The sequence below is a fragment of the Colletotrichum phormii genome (genome assembly GCF_030913505.1).
Source record: "Colletotrichum phormii strain CBS 102054 chromosome Unknown BDP81scaffold_34, whole genome shotgun sequence".
Taxonomy (NCBI): domain Eukaryota; kingdom Fungi; phylum Ascomycota; class Sordariomycetes; order Glomerellales; family Glomerellaceae; genus Colletotrichum; species Colletotrichum phormii.
The window spans coordinates 158536-176591 of NW_026851476.1; the positions used below are offsets into that span (position 1 = coordinate 158536).

The following is an 18056-nucleotide window of genomic DNA, read 5'->3' on the forward strand; positions in this document are numbered from 1 at the left end:
AGAGGGTAAGCGTTTGCCAGCATGCTGTCAATGTAGAAAAAATGCCCCGTATCATACTCAAACGCCGAAGCTCGATGCGAGCTGTATGCCGAAGTCGAGATGCGAGTTGAATCGAAGAGTTTTGTGATGAAACGAGGGTATCACGGTCAGCGGATTATAATTATGATCCTGTCCAGGGGCGTTGTCGTGATGTAAGGTGCCCTGGGCAATGCAGCCAGTCGTTCTTTGTCGGCCAGATTGACTTTTTGCGGCCGTCTGAATCGAAACGGGCCCGTGCCATTTCAGCCGAAGGTCAGCTTTGGGAACAAGCCGGGATGTCCTGGGTTGAACAAATGCGTGAAATGAGCCGTGAATGGGCTTTGATCCATCCTTGACCCTTTTGCAATGCCAGAATCATCCGACCTGTCATGTCATGAGGCGAGAGGTCATCGGGGGTGCCTCTGCCTGTATCGTATCGTCGTGCTCGGCAGTTCCGAGGGCACTTCATGTTGAGGGGATCCAGACAAGCTCGATAACACCGTCGATCTTGCTCATCGGCTCGCCGTCCTCTTCAACCCACCGCTCGTCGTCCTTCCGGCGAGTGTAGACTTGAAGTACGGATCCATCCTCTTGAACATGAGCCTCCTGCAGTTCCCACGCAATCTTGCGGCCGGTCTTGTGCAACGATCTGCGCTGGGGGCCGAACATGTAGTCCAAGTTCCAGCCAATGTCATCCGGAGCAGGAGTGAAAGTGCGTTCCATTTGGTCCAGGTTAAAGTCGATACCCTGGGGGTAATGGGCAACGCTGAAACCGTTGGCAATAATGAAGTCGTCAGCAGTGATGAAACGCTGGTAGGCGCAATCCTCGCCGCAAGCGTGTCCGACCTTGGCAGACTGGAGAGGCTTGGCGTAGTGCCAGCCGCCGCCCTTGTAGTGGTGCAAGCTCAAGGGCTTGATACCAGACTCGTAGAAGCCGGCCGGGTCGCCGTACAAGTCCAGTTGCCAAAGCTCCCAAATGTTGGTCAGGCGAACCTCGGTGTTTTCGTAGATGCACTTGCGGAGAAGGATATCGCCCTGAGGACCCCAACCTGAGTTGGCCTCCTTAATCTTTGTCTCCGTCTTGCAAGACTCGTAGAGCTGGTTGATAGCAGCCGCGAGAGGAACGCTGAGGAAGACACCAGCACCACCGAAAGCTTGGGAGCCGTGGCGGTGAATGGCGTTGACGTCCTCGGAAAGGGTTCCGATGTAGAGAGGGTCAAGGTGGTCGAAGGTAGCAAACTTGTCGATCAGACCGTGCATGCTGGGGAAGAAGGTGTCGTCGTCGCAAGTGACGAGCCACTTTCTTGTCTTTCGCTCAGGGTGGTTGTACAGGTAAGGCACCAAAGTAAGGTAGCGAACAGCCATCTCCATTGAGGGATCGGAGTGGGCGACGTCGGCGTCAATTCCTACTCTCTTAAGCCTGTCGCTGGCGTCCTTCAACTCAGCGTCGCTGGCGTCAAGGAGCAACAGCAAAAGCTTGCCACCATTGGACTTTCCGTTGCTGTCGGTAAGCCAGTGAGCCCATTCCTTAATCGGGCTTGTCTTCGGGTCGTTGAAACGCTTGTAGGTAGTAGAAACAGCGAACATGAAGTCGGAGGCGTTGACAGTGGAAGGGTAGGAAGACTGTGTGACAGGAACATCCAGGGGCTCGTGGCACTCCTCGGGAGCGTACGACTTTGTAATGTCGACAGTCTTGAACTTCTTAGGAAGGAACTCCTGGTCCAAAACAGTGTAACCCTTGCGCTGGATGGGCTTGCGGCTAAATCTAACGTAGCGCTTGAAGTAGTGAATCTTCTCGGAAAGGCCATACTTGTCCTTAAGGGTCTTGATGTGGTCGGTGTTGATATCGCAGTTCATGACGTGTGTCGAGGAAGGAGCAGGCTCGGCGGGAATCTTCTCGGAAAGCGACGAGGAACCGTGCGACTTGACTGGGTCCAGAGGCTGCTGGTGCGTGATTGATGACTTGACACCAGCGCCCGTCTTCATAATACGGCCGCGAACGTCGATGGCATCGTTCTTGAGGGTGAGGGCCATGACGATGAGGACGACGACTGCAAAAAGCAGCGTTCTCGTGAGTGGGTTACGCATGCTGCAGACGCGATGCGGATTGGGCAGCTTAGCTCCCATTGTCCGAATAAAGACTTCTAGTTGTTTTTCGTCCAGCTTGACGGTTGTGAGTGGGTGTCGTCCTTGAGAGGCGGGGGGGAAGGTGAGGTATACGCAATCGCTGGTGAGAGCAGCTAGGAGATGTCGACCAAGCTATGCTCTGGATGATATAGAGACAAGGTGGCAGCGGTGATTCGGATGAGGTAGCTCCACGGGCCAAGAGATGTCAAAACGGACAGAAAATACGTCAAGGCGAGAACCGCATAGGAAAGACGTAAACGTAGATACTAAAGATAGTAACTAGCAGTGCTGTTATTTTTGCTGAGCGAGTGACACGATCATAGGACCGGCAAGTGATCGGGAAGACGACGACGACGACGACGACGACTGGGACTGGATTGCGAAAGCGGAAACGGAATCTCTGCCGCTAGGAAACGAAGACGCAGACAGACAGGCTGGTGATCCAGATTTCGTCGTGAGCTGGAGAGACGAAGAAGGAGAAAAGGAGTAGGAGGGGAAGGGTGGAAGATGAGGGAAGAAGAGGTAGAAGAGGTCTGGAAGAAGGAAACGAGGGTCTTGGCGGATAGGTAGCGCTGCGTAGGGGAAGCAAAGGCGTACGAATAGTGCGCCGATGTGAACGGGAGGCCAGGCTAGGGCAATTAGGAGAAAGACAGGTCCCAGTTTACAAGGACCTCGAAGACGCAGGTATTCGTGGATAGCAGCGAAGAAGAGAGGAGACTCTGGTACGGCGTAGAGTGACGGACTGGGGGTGGTGGGAAGTTCCTAGGGTAGGCTGTCAGGGGGTGTGGGAATTGGAATGGGAGAGAGAAAGGAAGTGATGGAGCCAGGAAAAGAGCAGGGGGCGTGTGGATGAACCAAGTGCGCGATCCTCGAGGGTACTTGGGGGGAGAGAGAGTGTGTGCCAGTATTCGTACGGATATGAGTGTGTGGAAAGGGAAAAGGTGGGAACTGGTAATAGATGGGGAATACTGAACAGGGCAGGGGAAAGAAGGAAGCAAAAAGGGCAGTTTGTTTCTGTAGGGAGTTATGGAAGAGAGACAAGTATCATTCGCCCACTTTCAATGGGAATAGGTACTCGTAGTACTCTGTCAGGGACGGAGCAGAAATAATACTGTGTACAGTGTAGGAACGGACAGAGAAAGAAGCAGACGGGCCAGGTTTGGTTGGTGCGGCCGGGGGCCTTGGATTGATGAATCGACACACTTGGGGAGAGGACGTGGGAACGCGGGTGGGATGGTTGATTGGAATTAAATTGGGCGTACAGGGGTAGCCTGCCAGGTTGAAGAAAGACGACGATGGACGGTAGCTATAGAATTTACGGTAAAGTACGGTGAAAACGTACCGTCCAAAACAATGTGTGTGTACGGGTGCGCGAATAGGGAACAGAAATCAGGAGAACAACACGCGAAATAGGGGACGGGTGCTTCAACTGCCCTCCTGCCTCGGATGAACAAGGACGGAAAGTCAACAAACCGACGTTGAATACTTGGACCGTCTCAGCCACAATTTCCCAAGCGCCGGTTCCAGTTGACGACGACAATCGAACGGATAACGAGCCGCTGCCAGTGTCAACGACGCCACCGCCACCGGCTGCCAGTGCCGGCCTGCCATTTCTGTAACTCTGTAACAAAAGATCATGCTCCCGCAGCTAAACGAGCCCATAGGACAGGTAAGAAAGACAGGACAGGAATAGGGGTCTGTGAGGCGAAAAGAGAGAGAGATTCTGCGTGATGCAGTGACAGCCAGTGGTCACAGAGTGGGAGGCGCCATCGCTGAGCAGAGGGCGGCAGGGCCAAAGGCAAGGTGCAGGGGAACCTGGGACGGTACCTTGGCGCGGAAACGGGACCTGGGACCTGCAGCTTGCGTCTTGCATGGGAATTTGCAACCGAGTTGGAGGTTGACGAGGCGGATAGGGGACCGAGTCGACTGTCGAGCAGCGAACTCTCTCGATTCCACCGTCGACGAAACGAGGGTTGAACTTGAGGCTGATTGATCGCTGCTTGCTCCTCGAGACAGAAACCGCGTGATATGGTCTCCAGACTCCAGTGTCTCCGTCTCCCTTTTGTCGGGTGCACACGCACACGCGGCAGCATGGAACACGCAGAAGCAACATGAGTCCGGTCTGATGTTGCTTGCTGCAGTTGTTGCTTCTCCCCATGGCACAAAGCGGGTGTCCTCGTCATTTCATCTCATCTTATCGCGCCCCCGAGACTGACCTCAATCATCTCCGCAGGTCCTCCAGGGTTTCGCATCGTAGCGGATGGATAGGTTGGGAGAGCCTGAGAAGCCACCGAAGCCAAGTGAGTACGTGAGTACTGTGCCCTGAGTGTCAGTGGCTGCGTCTTCACTGTTGGGTGCGGGCGGCACTGTGACAAAGAAGGGGGATCGAAAATTGATGGATCACGGCTCATGGGTCGACAACTGGAAGGACAAGGGGAGGTGGGAGAAGTCCAGCCCGCGCGACCAGGGACGGGGAAAGAATCAGAAAATTTGACTGGCCAGGACCGGCACCGCACGAGGGGCAAGCGCGGCCGAGAGGCGTGGAAATAGCCCGGGTGGGGGCCGAGGGTGGGGTGTGTGTGTGTGTGTGCTGGGATGTCTGGTACGTACCTTCACAGCCTCCCCGGTGTGCTGCCCTATCCTGCGGCCTGCCTCTAGGAATCCAGTTCAGTAACCAGTCGCCTGTGTGCTCAGCGTTATCGCTCGCCATATCCAGCTAGCAGTCTGGCGAGACCACGGACCTATTTGCTAGAATCTGCATCTTGTCGACGATGTTGCGGCACCAAGACGGCAAGGGCCCAACAATCCCATCTGCTGGGCACGGCATCTGGCGGAGCTGTCAACCGTGCCGAGAACGCTGGGCGCTGTATGCAGAGGCGCTATCGTGGAAAGGACGGCACTGCTACTGCTCATGGTGATGATGCCGACCCTCCGTATCGCTGAGGTATCCGTATTGCACTCTACGCTTGAAAACCTGGCAGAGAACGTGGGTGCAGTGACGACGTCAGCTATCTCACACACATTCAACAACTCGTTGACGGTCGTCTTGTCAACACCAAGAAAGGCACGAAACACACCTCAAAATTTTCGGCTCTCAAGCGCGGTTACGTGGCAGAAGGCGCCAAAGAGCGTGCTAAAGCCTAGGAGCCTAGGTAGAGGTCGGCCAATCTGCTCTTTGACTTGGCATTCCCGTCAAGACGGCGCTATCAACGGCTCCTGTTCCTGACTTGCGTATCGAGCCCGGCGCCAGCTGCAAGCCACAAGCTCGAAGCTGAGCTCAAAGCCGGTCCACCGTCCCTCTCCGCTGGGATTCAGCGCCGAGTCGGCTGTGGACGGGCGCTAATTAGCGTCCAGATTGCAGACGGGACCAAGAGGCTAGGGCAGATTTGGGCGAATTCGCAAGCGGTGGGCGTTCATTACTAAGGCCATGTGCATGACTGTTGACTTTCACTCCCTCTGTCGTGTGTAAGTGTCAGTCGAGTATTGGCCTTATCAGATAGGTAGGACATTGTTTGAGCGAGCCCTGCATGAGCGGAGGATAAGGCGAAATGAGAGCCAAATGCAAGTCCAACGCAAGTTGAGTGCGCGGAAATAAAGAACGAATGAGAGGGTCCAGAATCATGTGATCCGTGCCGTCTCATTGGCCCACAGGCCACCAAATTCAATCGCCATCTTCGAATGTTCAATCTTGTACGGATATTCTTACGGAGTAGGTCTGCCAAGTCTGTAAACGTGCTCGAGGCAATAGCACGCGATTGGAAGGTGCGCGGTTGCACTCTCCAAATACAAGTAGAAAATCACAATGAGCACACCCATGATTGGTCGAGATGGCACCTTCTGTCTGTCCCTTTTGCTCAGGTTCTCAGGGGTTCCTGCTTCGTTTTGGAGGGGTGTGAAAATAGAGGGGGTCTTGCTGCACCCTCCCTCCCTCTCCTTCCTTTCTTTCCAGTGTGGAAAAAAAAAACTTGGGAAGGGACCATCCACCAAAGATGATCTAGGAAGGCGACAAGCCAAGGAACCCAGATTCTACCATCCTAGCCCACCGAAATGACCGCGCATCGCCAAGTACCGCTCCCGTACCCGCGAGCCACCTGCAATCTTAATTGCTTTTCCTCCCCCCACCCCCATCTGCAAACCGTCCAAATTTCATCAATTTGCTGCTGCGATGACATCCAGGCCAACCCCTTCCAGTCTACACTATCCATACGGATACCCGAATCGCGTATCCTCGTCTCCGTTCCAATTCATATCGCAGTGCGGCTCCCAATCGGGTCATTCTGAATTAGACTGCTCATGGCATCATCGCAACCCTTCCCAAGAACCGGCCGAACGCGGTCCATGTTCGGATAGTGACAGATTGACGGTCGAGGCTCTGATGCTCTCAGGATCAAACGTGCCGTCGGCTCAATACGAATACAGCAGACAATGACTTGGCGACTTGGTCTGTGGATTTTCTCCATTTGGTGCATGGTGTTGCACGGCTCGGACAACTCTACTCGCTACTCAATCTATATACCACGCTGCTAATCATCGTCGATTCGCCTCAGTCCCAGACCAGCCGTTTCCGACTTCGGTCACCCGGGAGGAAATGATATGGGCATCTCCCACTCTCGGTCGATATCAGGAATCTCATGGCGTTCCTCACGGAGTTGTTTCCGTGCAGCCACCTACCTAGCCAGTGCAGCCACCCAGCTCGCAGGAAAAGAACCCCTCCACAGAAACCGGATGGCCCTATCACCAACTCGCGCCGACTCGCCGCCTCTGCCACAAGACCCGTGACGCTGGTTCAGCCTGCATCGCCATCGTCATCGGCCCTTCTGAACCCGCTCTACTGTACACTGTGTTCCAGGCCACTTTGTTCCGTCCGCTACAGGGAAAACCAACACGAGCTGGACTACTTTGCCCTACGGATGCAGCGTCTTTCCTGAGTCCTGACTTGGTTTTGCGTGGTTGCCACTGGGAACTTTGCATGCTTCATACGGTGTACCCGCTAATACACAAGCACAGCCTGTTTTGGTGCCACTGTTTCCTGTTGTCTGCCATCCGCCGCCTGCGCAGTATTACTCCGAATGAAACCCTCCGTCTGCCAGAAATCAAGATGCATACGACAGAAGAGTTGCTATTTTTTGCACCACAAGAAAAACGGGCCGCCTTACGCGTCGTCACTCCCATCCGGACAACCCAGTTTGCACTGTCGCCTCCACCGAAGTGGCCAAATAGCTGCGCACTTGGCCACACTTTCTCCTTTGGCGGCTGGTCCCAGAGACCACAAACAGCTGGTGTCTTCAAAGCATCTTTACGCATTTGCCGTGAGCCGAAATATGGTTGCTTGCCGCGCTTCTTCCAGAAGGTCGCCGCCCTGGGGAGGCTCAGCAGATCTTCAGCAACCGCCCTTGTCGCTCCCAAGTACTACAGCCTATGGATACAATCCCTCCCAGCATCCTCAACGGTCACGGAGGCACCTAAAGGCTGGAGCACTAAGAAGTCAAAGAGCCAGTCCCATATTCCCACCGCCTGAGATCGACGTCGACAAAAGACGGGAGGCGCTGCCTTCAAGCCGATGTCCTCTCTGTCTGGACAACTGCTTTGGTACCGTGCGTTGCCTGCGACATAACGGTCCTAAAACGGACTGAAGGCTGGCTGAAAAGGGTTCGCCGTTCAATGGACTATTCCCCTGCAACAAATCATTTCTCGAGTCCACGCATCCTAGGGACCTAGACACCCCAGCGACGCTTCCCGATTCAGGGATTGTGCCGGCGCCGTTTGATTCCTTTCTGCTTCGACGAAACATGACGCGGATCCTGCTGTGATCCGCGGCCGATCAGCATTTCTCTGACAACAGACACGCATTCTTTGTTCCCCTTTCAAGCCATGGTGGCATGCACGCATGGTGGTGAAGCTCAACCGTCCAGCCACCCATCCCCAAACCACGGCTGGTGCTTGGAGCGGCAGCTGGCCCAGCCCATCAGACTTTCGGCTCGACGCCGTGAACCTTAGCCAGCATACTTTCTAGCCTTTCACTGCAGGCCCCGACAAGCGGGAAGCTCAGAGCCAAAAAGTTGGGCAAAAGTCAATCGCACCAGCTCTACCCGGCCAGTCAAAGCAAACATTTGGACTTGGCGATGAGCTTAATCGTCCAGAAATCGCAAATGTTTAGATGACGGCTGCACCGACCGCGTGCGAATCGTGCAACGGACACAGAGTACACCCCGAGGCCCGGAAAGAAGAGAAGAGGGAAAATCGGGGAGCATGAATAGACACGGTCGATCGACCAGCCCATCCCACCGCAACTGGAGAGCCCAATCAATGGACCCGACACGGCCTGACGGATCTGTTACCCATCATTTCAGCGCCAGTTTTCAGTGACCGTTTCCTTGGCGTGGGGATATCAGATGAAGAAGGGGTTTTGGGCAGTTGGAGGTTGGACTTTGCAGAGGCAAAAATAGGGGGGCACTGAGTGTGTTCTGAATCGCCGGCGAAAGGCCGAAGCAAGCAACATGAAGACTTAACCTCTGACGAGGGCCTAGAAAGCATTGTTACCAAACGCCAAAAGGCGCTGAGAGAATTGCACATCCCAGGCCGTCTCATCGTCGTGGAGTCGATGACGTCCTCAGCACAACCCTGCACATCAAATCCAGTCGTCAAGCTCATACTCCACCAACCCATGGATTACCACGACTCACGAGTACCACGCAGGCTAAAGATTCTGGAATTCAGCTCAGCTAACCCGGGGATGCAGAATAGGGCACAACTCCCGCGATCCGAACTTGCGGCTTCGACGAGACAAGCATAGCCCAGACAACCGTCACGAATGCGATGCACCGCCTTGTTGGTTGTGAATTGGAATGTAGGAACCGGATTCAGAATTAAACTGCCGGCGACTCGAGGAGTGTATCCGTACATACAGAGCCGAGCTCACGTGCTAAAGCACCCGAGGGCCGGTCACGCACCCGTCCATCACCGCTTCTATTTTAGATCCAAGACAATCCTCACGAGGAACGTCGTCTGAATTGTGTCAAAAGTTACCCGATGAACCCCTGCGGATCACCCAACTGATCCGTTTCATATCGCTCGAGGATCGGCTTGCTCAATATGGCTGTTGCCTACAACAATATCGAGCCCTTTGGCCCTCTTCCAACCAGTGGCAAGCACCGGACACCATTCAGCGCTGGCGACGGCTCCGGATTAATTGTCACTGATCTAATGGATGCTAAACCTCTAACCACGCGGGACCGCACGGGAGCCGGCCGGCAGTTGGACCGTGGGCCCCCTGGGCCACGCCGCACCAACGTCTGTCTATCACTCTATGGCCCGTCGGCTGCTATAGTGCAAGGGGCTATTTGGCGTATATCACGATCTGCTGTCTTTCCTCCGCTTATCTCAGTGGCTCGATCAAGGGCCGTCTACGGGCCGTAGCCTGTAGGCCCTATCCCGAATGGAGTTCTGTTGAAATCCTTTCTTGATCGTATGGTCGAGCTCCTCGATGGCTCACAAGCGGAAGATCAAAGGTACGCCTTACGAAGTTTCAATCGATGGTGGACGTTCAAACTCGCTCATCCAACAACCATCATTCCTCATTGATGTACTTGTTGATTGGATCTCAATCTCTTTGCTGACCCCCGCACTTGGCCAGCCCTGCATGATCTCCCGTGCTTACTCGCACTGCGATGGCATGGCGGCTCTCAATCTGAGGAGGACTGGGAACCAACCATTGCTTTTTTTGCTTTCCTCGTCGGCCGCAGCAGCAGTTGTTTCTTTCCAATAAGACCATGCGTCCCTTGATTCGGGAAGGGCCTCCGAGTCAAACTAGGGCTAGCGTGCGGGATGCAGCCAGCCAGACACTGCTTGCAATCATGTCTGTGAAGCATCCGTCGCATGTGTAGGTACGGACTACTTGAATGCAAGATGAAGCCACATAGGCACGCACCCGCACGGTAGGTTACTCGACTCGAGACGATGAACGAGTTGGCAGAAGCCAGCCAAACCCCACACTTGACTACTTCAAGTTCCCCCTACGTCGACGTCAAATTGGACGTTGCTATTCCGCCATGTTGTCTCTCCCATGACATTCTCAACCTCTGTTTCAAAAACGAACGACAGCTGGAAACCCTGCGTTCGCCCTAAACCGTAAAGTCAGAGTCAAAAGTTGAAAAAGAACAAGGTTCTGCTTGCCCTTCTTGCTTGCCGTCTGCATTGCTTGCCTCTCTCCCGGTCTACAAACTGCCGCACTTTTCAAGTACAAAGGTAATAGTTATAGACGGGGGCGCAAAGGCAAACAACATACACAAACGGTCCACGGATTTTAGCAGTAATAGCAACTTCTTGTCCTACCCGAAGTCCTGCAGCGGCCCTCGCCCTCGGCCATGTCGTAGTTGCCCTTTTTTTCTTTTCTTCTCCCATTCTCTTGTGTGTTTCTGTTCCCGTGTCTGAGTCTTTCCCTCCCTCCCTCCCGAGCGCTTGTATCACTTCTATTTGGTGTGTGACTGTGTAGGTAGGTACGTACGCGGTACGTGAAATCCATCTCGACGTTGTGTGACTGCGGAGGATGTGTGGCCGGCAGGAGGCGAGGGCGAGGTCAGGCAAGGTCAGGCGAGGTACCTCTTTGACAAGCGTGACAGGGCGTGACAGAGCGTAACAAGACGTGACAGGGCGTAATAGAGCGTAATAGAGCGCGACAGAGCGTGACAGAGCGTGATGAGCTACCGGAAGGGGTGGTGTGCAGGTTGGTTTGGTTTGTCTCTCGGGTGGCTGCGTGGCTCTTCTTCCATTTTGTTTCTGTGTTCGAGGATGGGGAGACTGACGACGTGTGGAAACCCTTCTCTTCTTTTATTTTTCCGCACTCTTACCAGCCGCGCAACATGAACGGTGTGGTGTTTAGAGGCGGGAAAGACATTGGTATAGGATCAGGTAAATTTATAGTGTAGGTAAGGGGCCGACCAAGTCACTAACACAAATCACAGGTGTACAAGGAAAATGATGTTGATGATTATCTTGATTTGAATTGATTTGAATTCATCCTATGCTAAGCTTGAAGCATGCCAACCACTTAAAACGCCCACGGGGATATCTCTCTGGCCCTTTGCGAAAAATCTTCTTTCCTGATGCAAACCCAAAACCATACACATACTACCTTCACTCTTCTCTCTTTACTGGTAGTGACCCTTGTGATCACCGACGCCAGGCCTTGCCACATCGTCATCCACGTAGCCTGGAAGCTGCTCCTCGCGGCTCAGACCGCCTGAGGCGACGGGGCCACCCTGGCCGGGCGGGTGCGAGCCCAGCGGACCGCCGGCATCCGAGTGAACGTACTGCTGCTGTCCGCCATAGGCCGGGATGCCGGTCCCCTCGGGCTTACCGCCGCCGTAGTGGGGCTGCTGGCCCTGCTGGGGAGGCGGGATCGACCCGGGCGGGGCCTGCTGGCCGGGCGTCGCCTGGGGGAGATGGACCTCGGGCAGAGCCTGCTGCTGCTCTGCGGTACGGAGGGCCTCGTAGAGAGGGTGCGCGCCGGCGGGCCACATGCCGTTGGGACCCTGGGGCGGCACCTGACCCTTTACGATTTGGTCCACGGTGACCTTTTGTCCGTAGAACGCGGCGTTGGCGTCCTTGCGCTCCGTGACAACGGTGCCGTCTACCTGGATGCCGGCGTAGAATCCGCGGGACTTGACGTAGGAAAAGACGGGCTTGAGGGAAGTGCTGCTGCTCCTGCGCTTCTTGTCCTTATCGTCGGCCTTGAGCTTACCGTCATCAGTAGGCTTGGCGTCCGTGACGTGGTCGTTTGCATTCTTGTCCTTGACCTCGGGGTTTTTGCCACCAAACGAGGCGCCAACGTCCATGACGCCTCCGGCGCCGTAGGGGCCAGCCACGACGGCCACGTCCGGGCCGAGACTGACGCGCGTGGACATGAAGGCGGCGAGGGCGGCGGGGCTGTTGATGACGCAGACGCAGTCGTAAATGTCGACGCCGATCATGAAGCCGGCGCCGAGGGCATGGACCTGGATGCCCGAGGGCGGGGACCAGGAGCCGTCGGGGAGGCGGGCGATGAGGATGCCGGAGCCGGTGGCGCCGGAGAACTGGAAGCCTACGCGAGCGGTGGTGAAGATTGCGAGGCCGACGGCCTTGTTGATTACCTTTGAGGGGATCTTGACGATGGCCTTGGAGTCCTTGCGGACCTTGTCCTTGTTGGGCGTCGTGGGGCGCGAGCCGGTGGCTTCGGCGTGCTTGCCGGGGTCGAGGTGCTCGCCCGTTTGTGTCTGTGGGGGTACGTCGGATGTGATTCCCTCCTCTGTGAGATGTGGTGTTAGCTGTGTGCTCAATCATGGTTTCGCGGTTCGAGGGGTATAGTTTTGAGGGGCACTTACTGCAGAAGCTCTTGAGGATCTTGGCCGCCTTGTCGCACTCTCTATCCATGGTGGTGGGCAGGAAGCTCTGGGAGCCCATCTTGTTGGCCAGGGCATTGATGGGCACGGCGGCCTTCATGCCCATCTGGGAGAGGCGCTCGCCCCATCCGCGCTTCTCCTTGTGGTTGGGATCGGTAGCGGGCGCGATGTAGGCGGCGTGGGCGGCGGCCGGGTCTGTGTACGGGCCGCCTTGGGCATGGCCCGGTGCTGCGGAGCCCGGAGGTCCTTCGAATTGTTGCTGTTGTGAGTAGTGGTGCCCGGCGCCGTGCTCGGCGGGGTTGTAGGGAGCTTGCTGGCCGGGTGTCTGTGCGTATGACTGCTGCTGGGGGACGGAGCTGCCGCCGGCGTACTGCTGCTGGGGAGCGTGTGTGTATTGGGGCTGGCCGGCGGGAGGAGGGCCCGGGGGCGGAGGAGGGAAGTGTTGCTGCTCGTGGCCAGGGCCGGCGGCGCTCTTCTGGTCCGGGTTGTACTGCTGCTGTTCATGACCAGAGGTGTACTGGGGAGGCTGCTGTTGGTTGTTGTCGCCGGTGGGAGGGGGAGGGTAGAGCTGCTGCTCCGGTTGGATGGGAGGCTTCTCCGGGTTGGTGCCAGACATTATTACTGTAGTTGTGTCTTCTGTCGATGTCTGGTAGGGTTCAGGTTGGTAGGATTAACGATATCGAAGCAACGAGGCAAAAAAGGCAATGCTAAGATGTGTAGCTCTTGAGGGCGGGGTATCTTGAGATGGTAGTATGAAGGAGAAAAGTCAGCCGATGGTGAATGAATTGCTGTGCGTTTGATTCCTTTTGTAGGTTGGGTGTTTGATGGAGCTCTACGGCAAGACCGAAGGAAGTGTAATGAAATCTGCTGGGCACAATGTGGCGTATACTGTCGTCAACGTGGATATCGTAGGCGTGTGAGGCTGAGCTCTGGTAGCTTGTGGTCCAGAAAACGGGGTAAGGTAGATATTCTGCAGAGAGGCCTCTCTCAATGCAGACGGGGAGAGTCATGTCATCGTTTGCCAACTGCCAACTCACCACCAAGCAGCAGCTCATACCTTGCACAGCGTGGATGCCGTACGAGAGGGGAAACTTGGAGGGGCACCGGGGAGCCAGGAAACGTCATGATGTGGCTGATGCGCAGGGATAGCGGGAGCCGACGGGACCGCTGGCTGCGGCTGCGGCAAAGGCGTGTGTGGCTGCTCAGCTGGCCAATGCAGAGCGATGGGTCCAGCTGCTTACCAAAGATCCTTCTGCTCGTATTACCTAAGTCACCTTACCTAAGTCACCTTACCTAAGGCCTGGTTCTCAAACGGCGTATTAGCTAAGCAGAGCTAGGACATGAGGGTGGTCTCCATCTTTTCCTCCCCCACCTCTTTTTCCCCCAACGACCCAACCTTATTCCCCAGCGGATGTGGGTACGGACGGGATACACGATTGCCACGATTGCCAAGCTGTCACCTTCATCGGCTTTGAATTCGTTTGACAGCTTCGCATTCGCGATGACGGCCAAACTTACACTTCTTGCGGCCTCTGACGCATCGACTTGCCGCCGCAACGGGAGAGGCTATGCACGGAAGAGAGCAGGCTATCAGTCTGATCTGAATCCAACCAAAAAGGAAAAGGGGGGGACGAGTGACTAAATAAGCAGTTATCTGTCTGTGTCCGGACCTCGACGGACTTTGCCTCTTCGGCGAAAGAGACACACACCCACCAATGCCATTGGATTGATTAGTCGGGAATCAACCCTCGGTGATCGGACCCCGAACCACCATGGCTATTCTTGTTCCCGTCTTCGCTATGGCTTTTCGTTGCAACATTGCGACGGTCGAGAAGCTCCCAAGACGAAGTTTATTAGACGACATGCTCGGTTTAATGACATTTCGTTGCGTTTCCAGTTCGCACCGCCGGTTAATTAATCAGGCTGGTATCAACCAGCCAGATGCGAAATGTGGTTGACTGGTCTCGGACCGGACCTCGCCAAGAGTGGGAATCCCGGACGTCTCCCAACCTGTCCGTCGACGTGGGAACTAGAAACAGGAACACAGGCACAGAGGGCAACCTGACACCGAGTTCCGTCTTACCAACGACCGGGCTATTGACGCGAAAATAAGAAAGGGCTGACAATCAGCGACCAGAGAGTGATCCCGACGCCCTCCAACTCCGAATCACGCGCGTCAAATCCACAATTGCAAGCAAACTTTGGGAGGAGACAGACTAGAGACGCCCTGCTCTGCCTAGTCTCATCCTTTATTTATCTTCGCTGCTGGAATCTGATCTTCGGCGCTCGCTGCAGCTGCTTGACCATACCGCTGGGTCTGATAGCGTTGCTTGTCGTCCTTTTTCTTTCGTTTTTACAAAAGTTTGATCGAGCTTGCGAGGCACAACACAGAGACGAACCTCTATTGCGGTAAAGCTCACGAGATTCCGCATCACACTGACAAGGCGGCCCTCCTTTTAGGGTTTCCCGCAGAGAGAGAAATCCGTTGGGACGAGTTATCCACTTCCCGGCGGAGTTGTCATCCACACACACCGAGACGATCCCGCCCCACGGTCTTCCTGTCCTTTTTTTGAGGGCGGCCCTGTCTGAACTCTCTGTACGACAGACTTCTCCCCCCGGCTACCCGGGGGCGGATATTTGACTCGCGCCAACGAGCCTGACTATCGACCAGAAAGGGACAGGCTTTGCTCGATCTTCAAGTCCATTCCCCCCCCCCCCCGTATTATCTGCTCTCTTCGGGGTCAGTAGACTGTCGGCAATCAATCAAGCAAGTGAAGAGAGTCGGCGCCAGTGCCTGTGTGTCGGAGCTCCGGCCGGTGAGCGACGGACAAAGGAATCCATCGCCCCACATTGGCGCTCTGTTTGCTGCCCTTGCGCAAAAGGTGGGCGGGCAAGCGGGCAAGCGGGCAAGCGTCCAGGAGAAAGTGAGAGAGTCGAGAGCCGTGAACGAGCGCAAGCGCAAGGTAGAGCTGGCCAACGCTCCCTTCTTCCCTCCACCTGCCTCTGATTAGAGTAAAGAAGGGGCCGACCTTTTATCATTCTCCTCGACTTCTCGTCATCTCTCTTCCCTCCTGCTCTCGCGTTTATCTTCGCTCTTCGCCCTCTTCTCAAGCACCCGAATCCTCACTCTTCGGTCCCGAACTTCAAACAACTTGGCTCTTGTCTTTGCCCTGCAGCACTGAGACTTCGTCAAAGGAATTATACTACTGCTACTACTACTACTACTACTACTACTCGCATACATATACACGCCTTAAGCGCCAAACAAGCGGCCCTTACATACACATACATACACAATGCCAAGCGCAACATCGCCGCCGCCGGGTCCTGACCCCACCCTTCACCTCCCGCGTATCCTCTGCCTCCACGGCGGCGGCGTCAACGCCTCCGTCTTTAAGGTCCAGTGCCGCGCCCTCATCTCCCGCCTCAAGAACAGCTTCCGTCTTGTCTTCGTCGACGGACCTTTCATGTGCGCCCCGCACCACGACATCGTCTCCGTCTACGGCGACTATGGCCCCTTCCGCCGCTGGCTGCGTTGGCTTCCCGAGCACCAGGCCGTAGACGCCGAGACGGCGTCCGCCGAGATCCACTTCCAGCTGCGTATGGCAATGGACGACGACGACGCTATCGGCGCGACGGGGGAGTGGGTGGGATTACTGGGATTCAGCCAGGGTGCCAAAATCAGTGCCAGCTTGATGTACACACAACAACAGCTGAAGAAGAAGTACGGCAAGCGCATCACATCGGCGGGCGGCTCTGCAGACTGGAAGTTTGGCGTGCTGCTCGCGGGCAGGGCACCGTTGATTGTGCTTGACGACAGGTTAGAGGTGCCGCAGGGTGTTGGCGATGCAGCCGAGGCGAGCGTCGAGTTCCACGACTGGCCGACGGGCTCTGGGACAGATCATGTCTTGAAGCTGCCGACTATTCACGTCCACGGCATGAAGGATGCTGGATTGGACCATCACCGGGTGCTGTTGAAGCAGTACTGCCAGCCGGGGACGACGCGGCTGGTCGAGTGGGATGGAGCTCATCGCGTACCCATCAAGACGTGGGACGTGGAGGCGGTTGCGACACAGATCCTCGATCTCGGGAGAGATCTGGGGATCGTGACGGAGGAGATTATGGTATAGACTTTGCGTGCGCTGCATAGCATGTTGGCGAGATTGTTCGAGTACCCATCTACTTTTTTTTTTCTTCCACATTTTCGTTGGATATTTTCATGAAAGCATACATAGACCTTTCAATACCAGAACCTGTAATTTTTCCGTCTTCAACCACATCTTGCCTCCTTACTTTATCATGACCCAGCCATCATGCGTTCGGCATTCAGTCACGCGAAGTATACACGCCCGTCGACACGGCGTGGTACCCCTTCTTGCCAACCTCGTACGTCAGCTCACTCCTCCAATCTTCCCCCCTCGCAAGCCTCTCAACAACTTTTTCCATCGTCCACTGAGGCCTCCATCCGAGCTCCCTGACGGCCTTGGAGGAATCGTACACCCGATCCAGCCTGTCGAGGAACCTCCATCCGAGCTTCTCAAACACGGCCGCGCACCCGGGCACGACCTCCGCGAGGACGGCGCCCGCGTCCGCGTCCAAGCGGCGTACAAGCATCGAGCGGGCTGCAGCGGCGGCCTCATCGTCGTCGTCTGTGGTAGCAGAAGTAGTAGTAGCAGCAGCAGCAGCAGCAGCAGCAGCAAAAGGCGGCGGCGCAGAAATAATATACTTCCCGAACCCAATTCCCTCCGCCCTCTCCATCCCGCACACGACGGCTGAGACGACGTCGGCGATGTCGACCCTGCGGTAGGCCAGCTCGCACACTTTTAAGTTTGCGTCGTCGGGCATGGCGGCGCGGCGGTCCTCGTCGTCGTCTGGTTCCGGGAAGAAGCGGGATGTGCGGAGGACGAGGACCGGGAGGGATGTTTGGCGGTGAACTAAGCTGCAGAGGTCTTCTGCGGCGCATTTTGTCACGCCGTAAATGTTTTTAGGGAGGGGCGTGACGGATTCGGTGATCCAGGCGGCGGGGTGGCCTTTTGCTGGGGCGAGGGCGCGGCCGAAGGTTGAGGTTGTTGAGATGAAGAGGAAGGATTTGATGCGTGACTGGGACTGTGACTGAGACTGGGGGGTTGTCGTTTTGCCGAGGCAGGCGGCGGCTTCTTCCAGGAGGATGAGGGTGCCGGTGATGTTTGTGTCGATGAAGGCTGATTTCGGGTGGGAGTCGACGTGGGGTTTGTGGAGGGTTGCCGCGTGCACGATGTGTGTTATGGAAGGGTTATTGGCGAGGAGGGAGGCGATGAGGGCGCGGTCTGTGATGGAGCCGACTGTTGTTGTTGTCGGGGAGGGGAGGATGTCGATGCCGTGGGGGACGTAGCCGAGGGACGGGAGGGAGAGCATCAGGGCTGCGCCGAGGTGGCCGGCAGAGCCTGTTACGAGGACGGTGTAGGGCGAGGCCATCTTTGAAGGGTGATGAGGGACTGAAGTTGGATCTAGCTTGCCGGGTTATGAGCTGATGATATCGAGGTGGGCGGGTGAGGT

At 55.9% G+C, this 18056-nt stretch overlaps 4 protein-coding genes across 4 annotated transcripts; 1 reads left to right on the forward strand and 3 right to left on the reverse strand.

Annotated features, from left to right (window-relative positions):
• Positions 1-483: 483 nt before the first annotated feature.
• On the reverse strand, positions 484-2052 carry BDP81DRAFT_455167 (uncharacterized protein; the record flags this gene model as incomplete). The annotated part of the gene is made up of 1 exon (XM_060593036.1): positions 484-2052. The coding sequence occupies one exon, from the start codon at positions 2050-2052 to the stop codon at positions 484-486; it is 1569 nt and encodes a 522-aa protein (XP_060438602.1).
• Positions 2053-11291: 9239 nt separating this feature from the next.
• On the reverse strand, positions 11292-13137 carry BDP81DRAFT_333855 (uncharacterized protein; the record flags this gene model as incomplete). The annotated part of the gene is made up of 2 exons (XM_060585703.1): positions 11292-12427; positions 12504-13137. 2 exons carry the CDS (start codon positions 13135-13137, stop codon positions 11292-11294), a joined length of 1770 nt encoding a protein of 589 aa, XP_060438603.1.
• A 2680-nt stretch (positions 13138-15817) lies between these two features.
• On the forward strand, positions 15818-16651 carry BDP81DRAFT_333760 (citrinin biosynthesis oxidoreductase CtnB; the record flags this gene model as incomplete). Its single annotated transcript, XM_060585697.1, has 1 exon — positions 15818-16651. The coding sequence occupies one exon, from the start codon at positions 15818-15820 to the stop codon at positions 16649-16651; it is 834 nt and encodes a 277-aa protein (XP_060438604.1).
• Positions 16652-16847: 196 nt separating this feature from the next.
• Positions 16848-17975, reverse strand: BDP81DRAFT_455170 (NAD dependent epimerase/dehydratase; the record flags this gene model as incomplete). The annotated part of the gene is made up of 1 exon (XM_060593037.1): positions 16848-17975. The coding sequence occupies one exon, from the start codon at positions 17973-17975 to the stop codon at positions 16848-16850; it is 1128 nt and encodes a 375-aa protein (XP_060438605.1).
• Between the last annotated feature and the right edge of the window lie 81 nt (positions 17976-18056).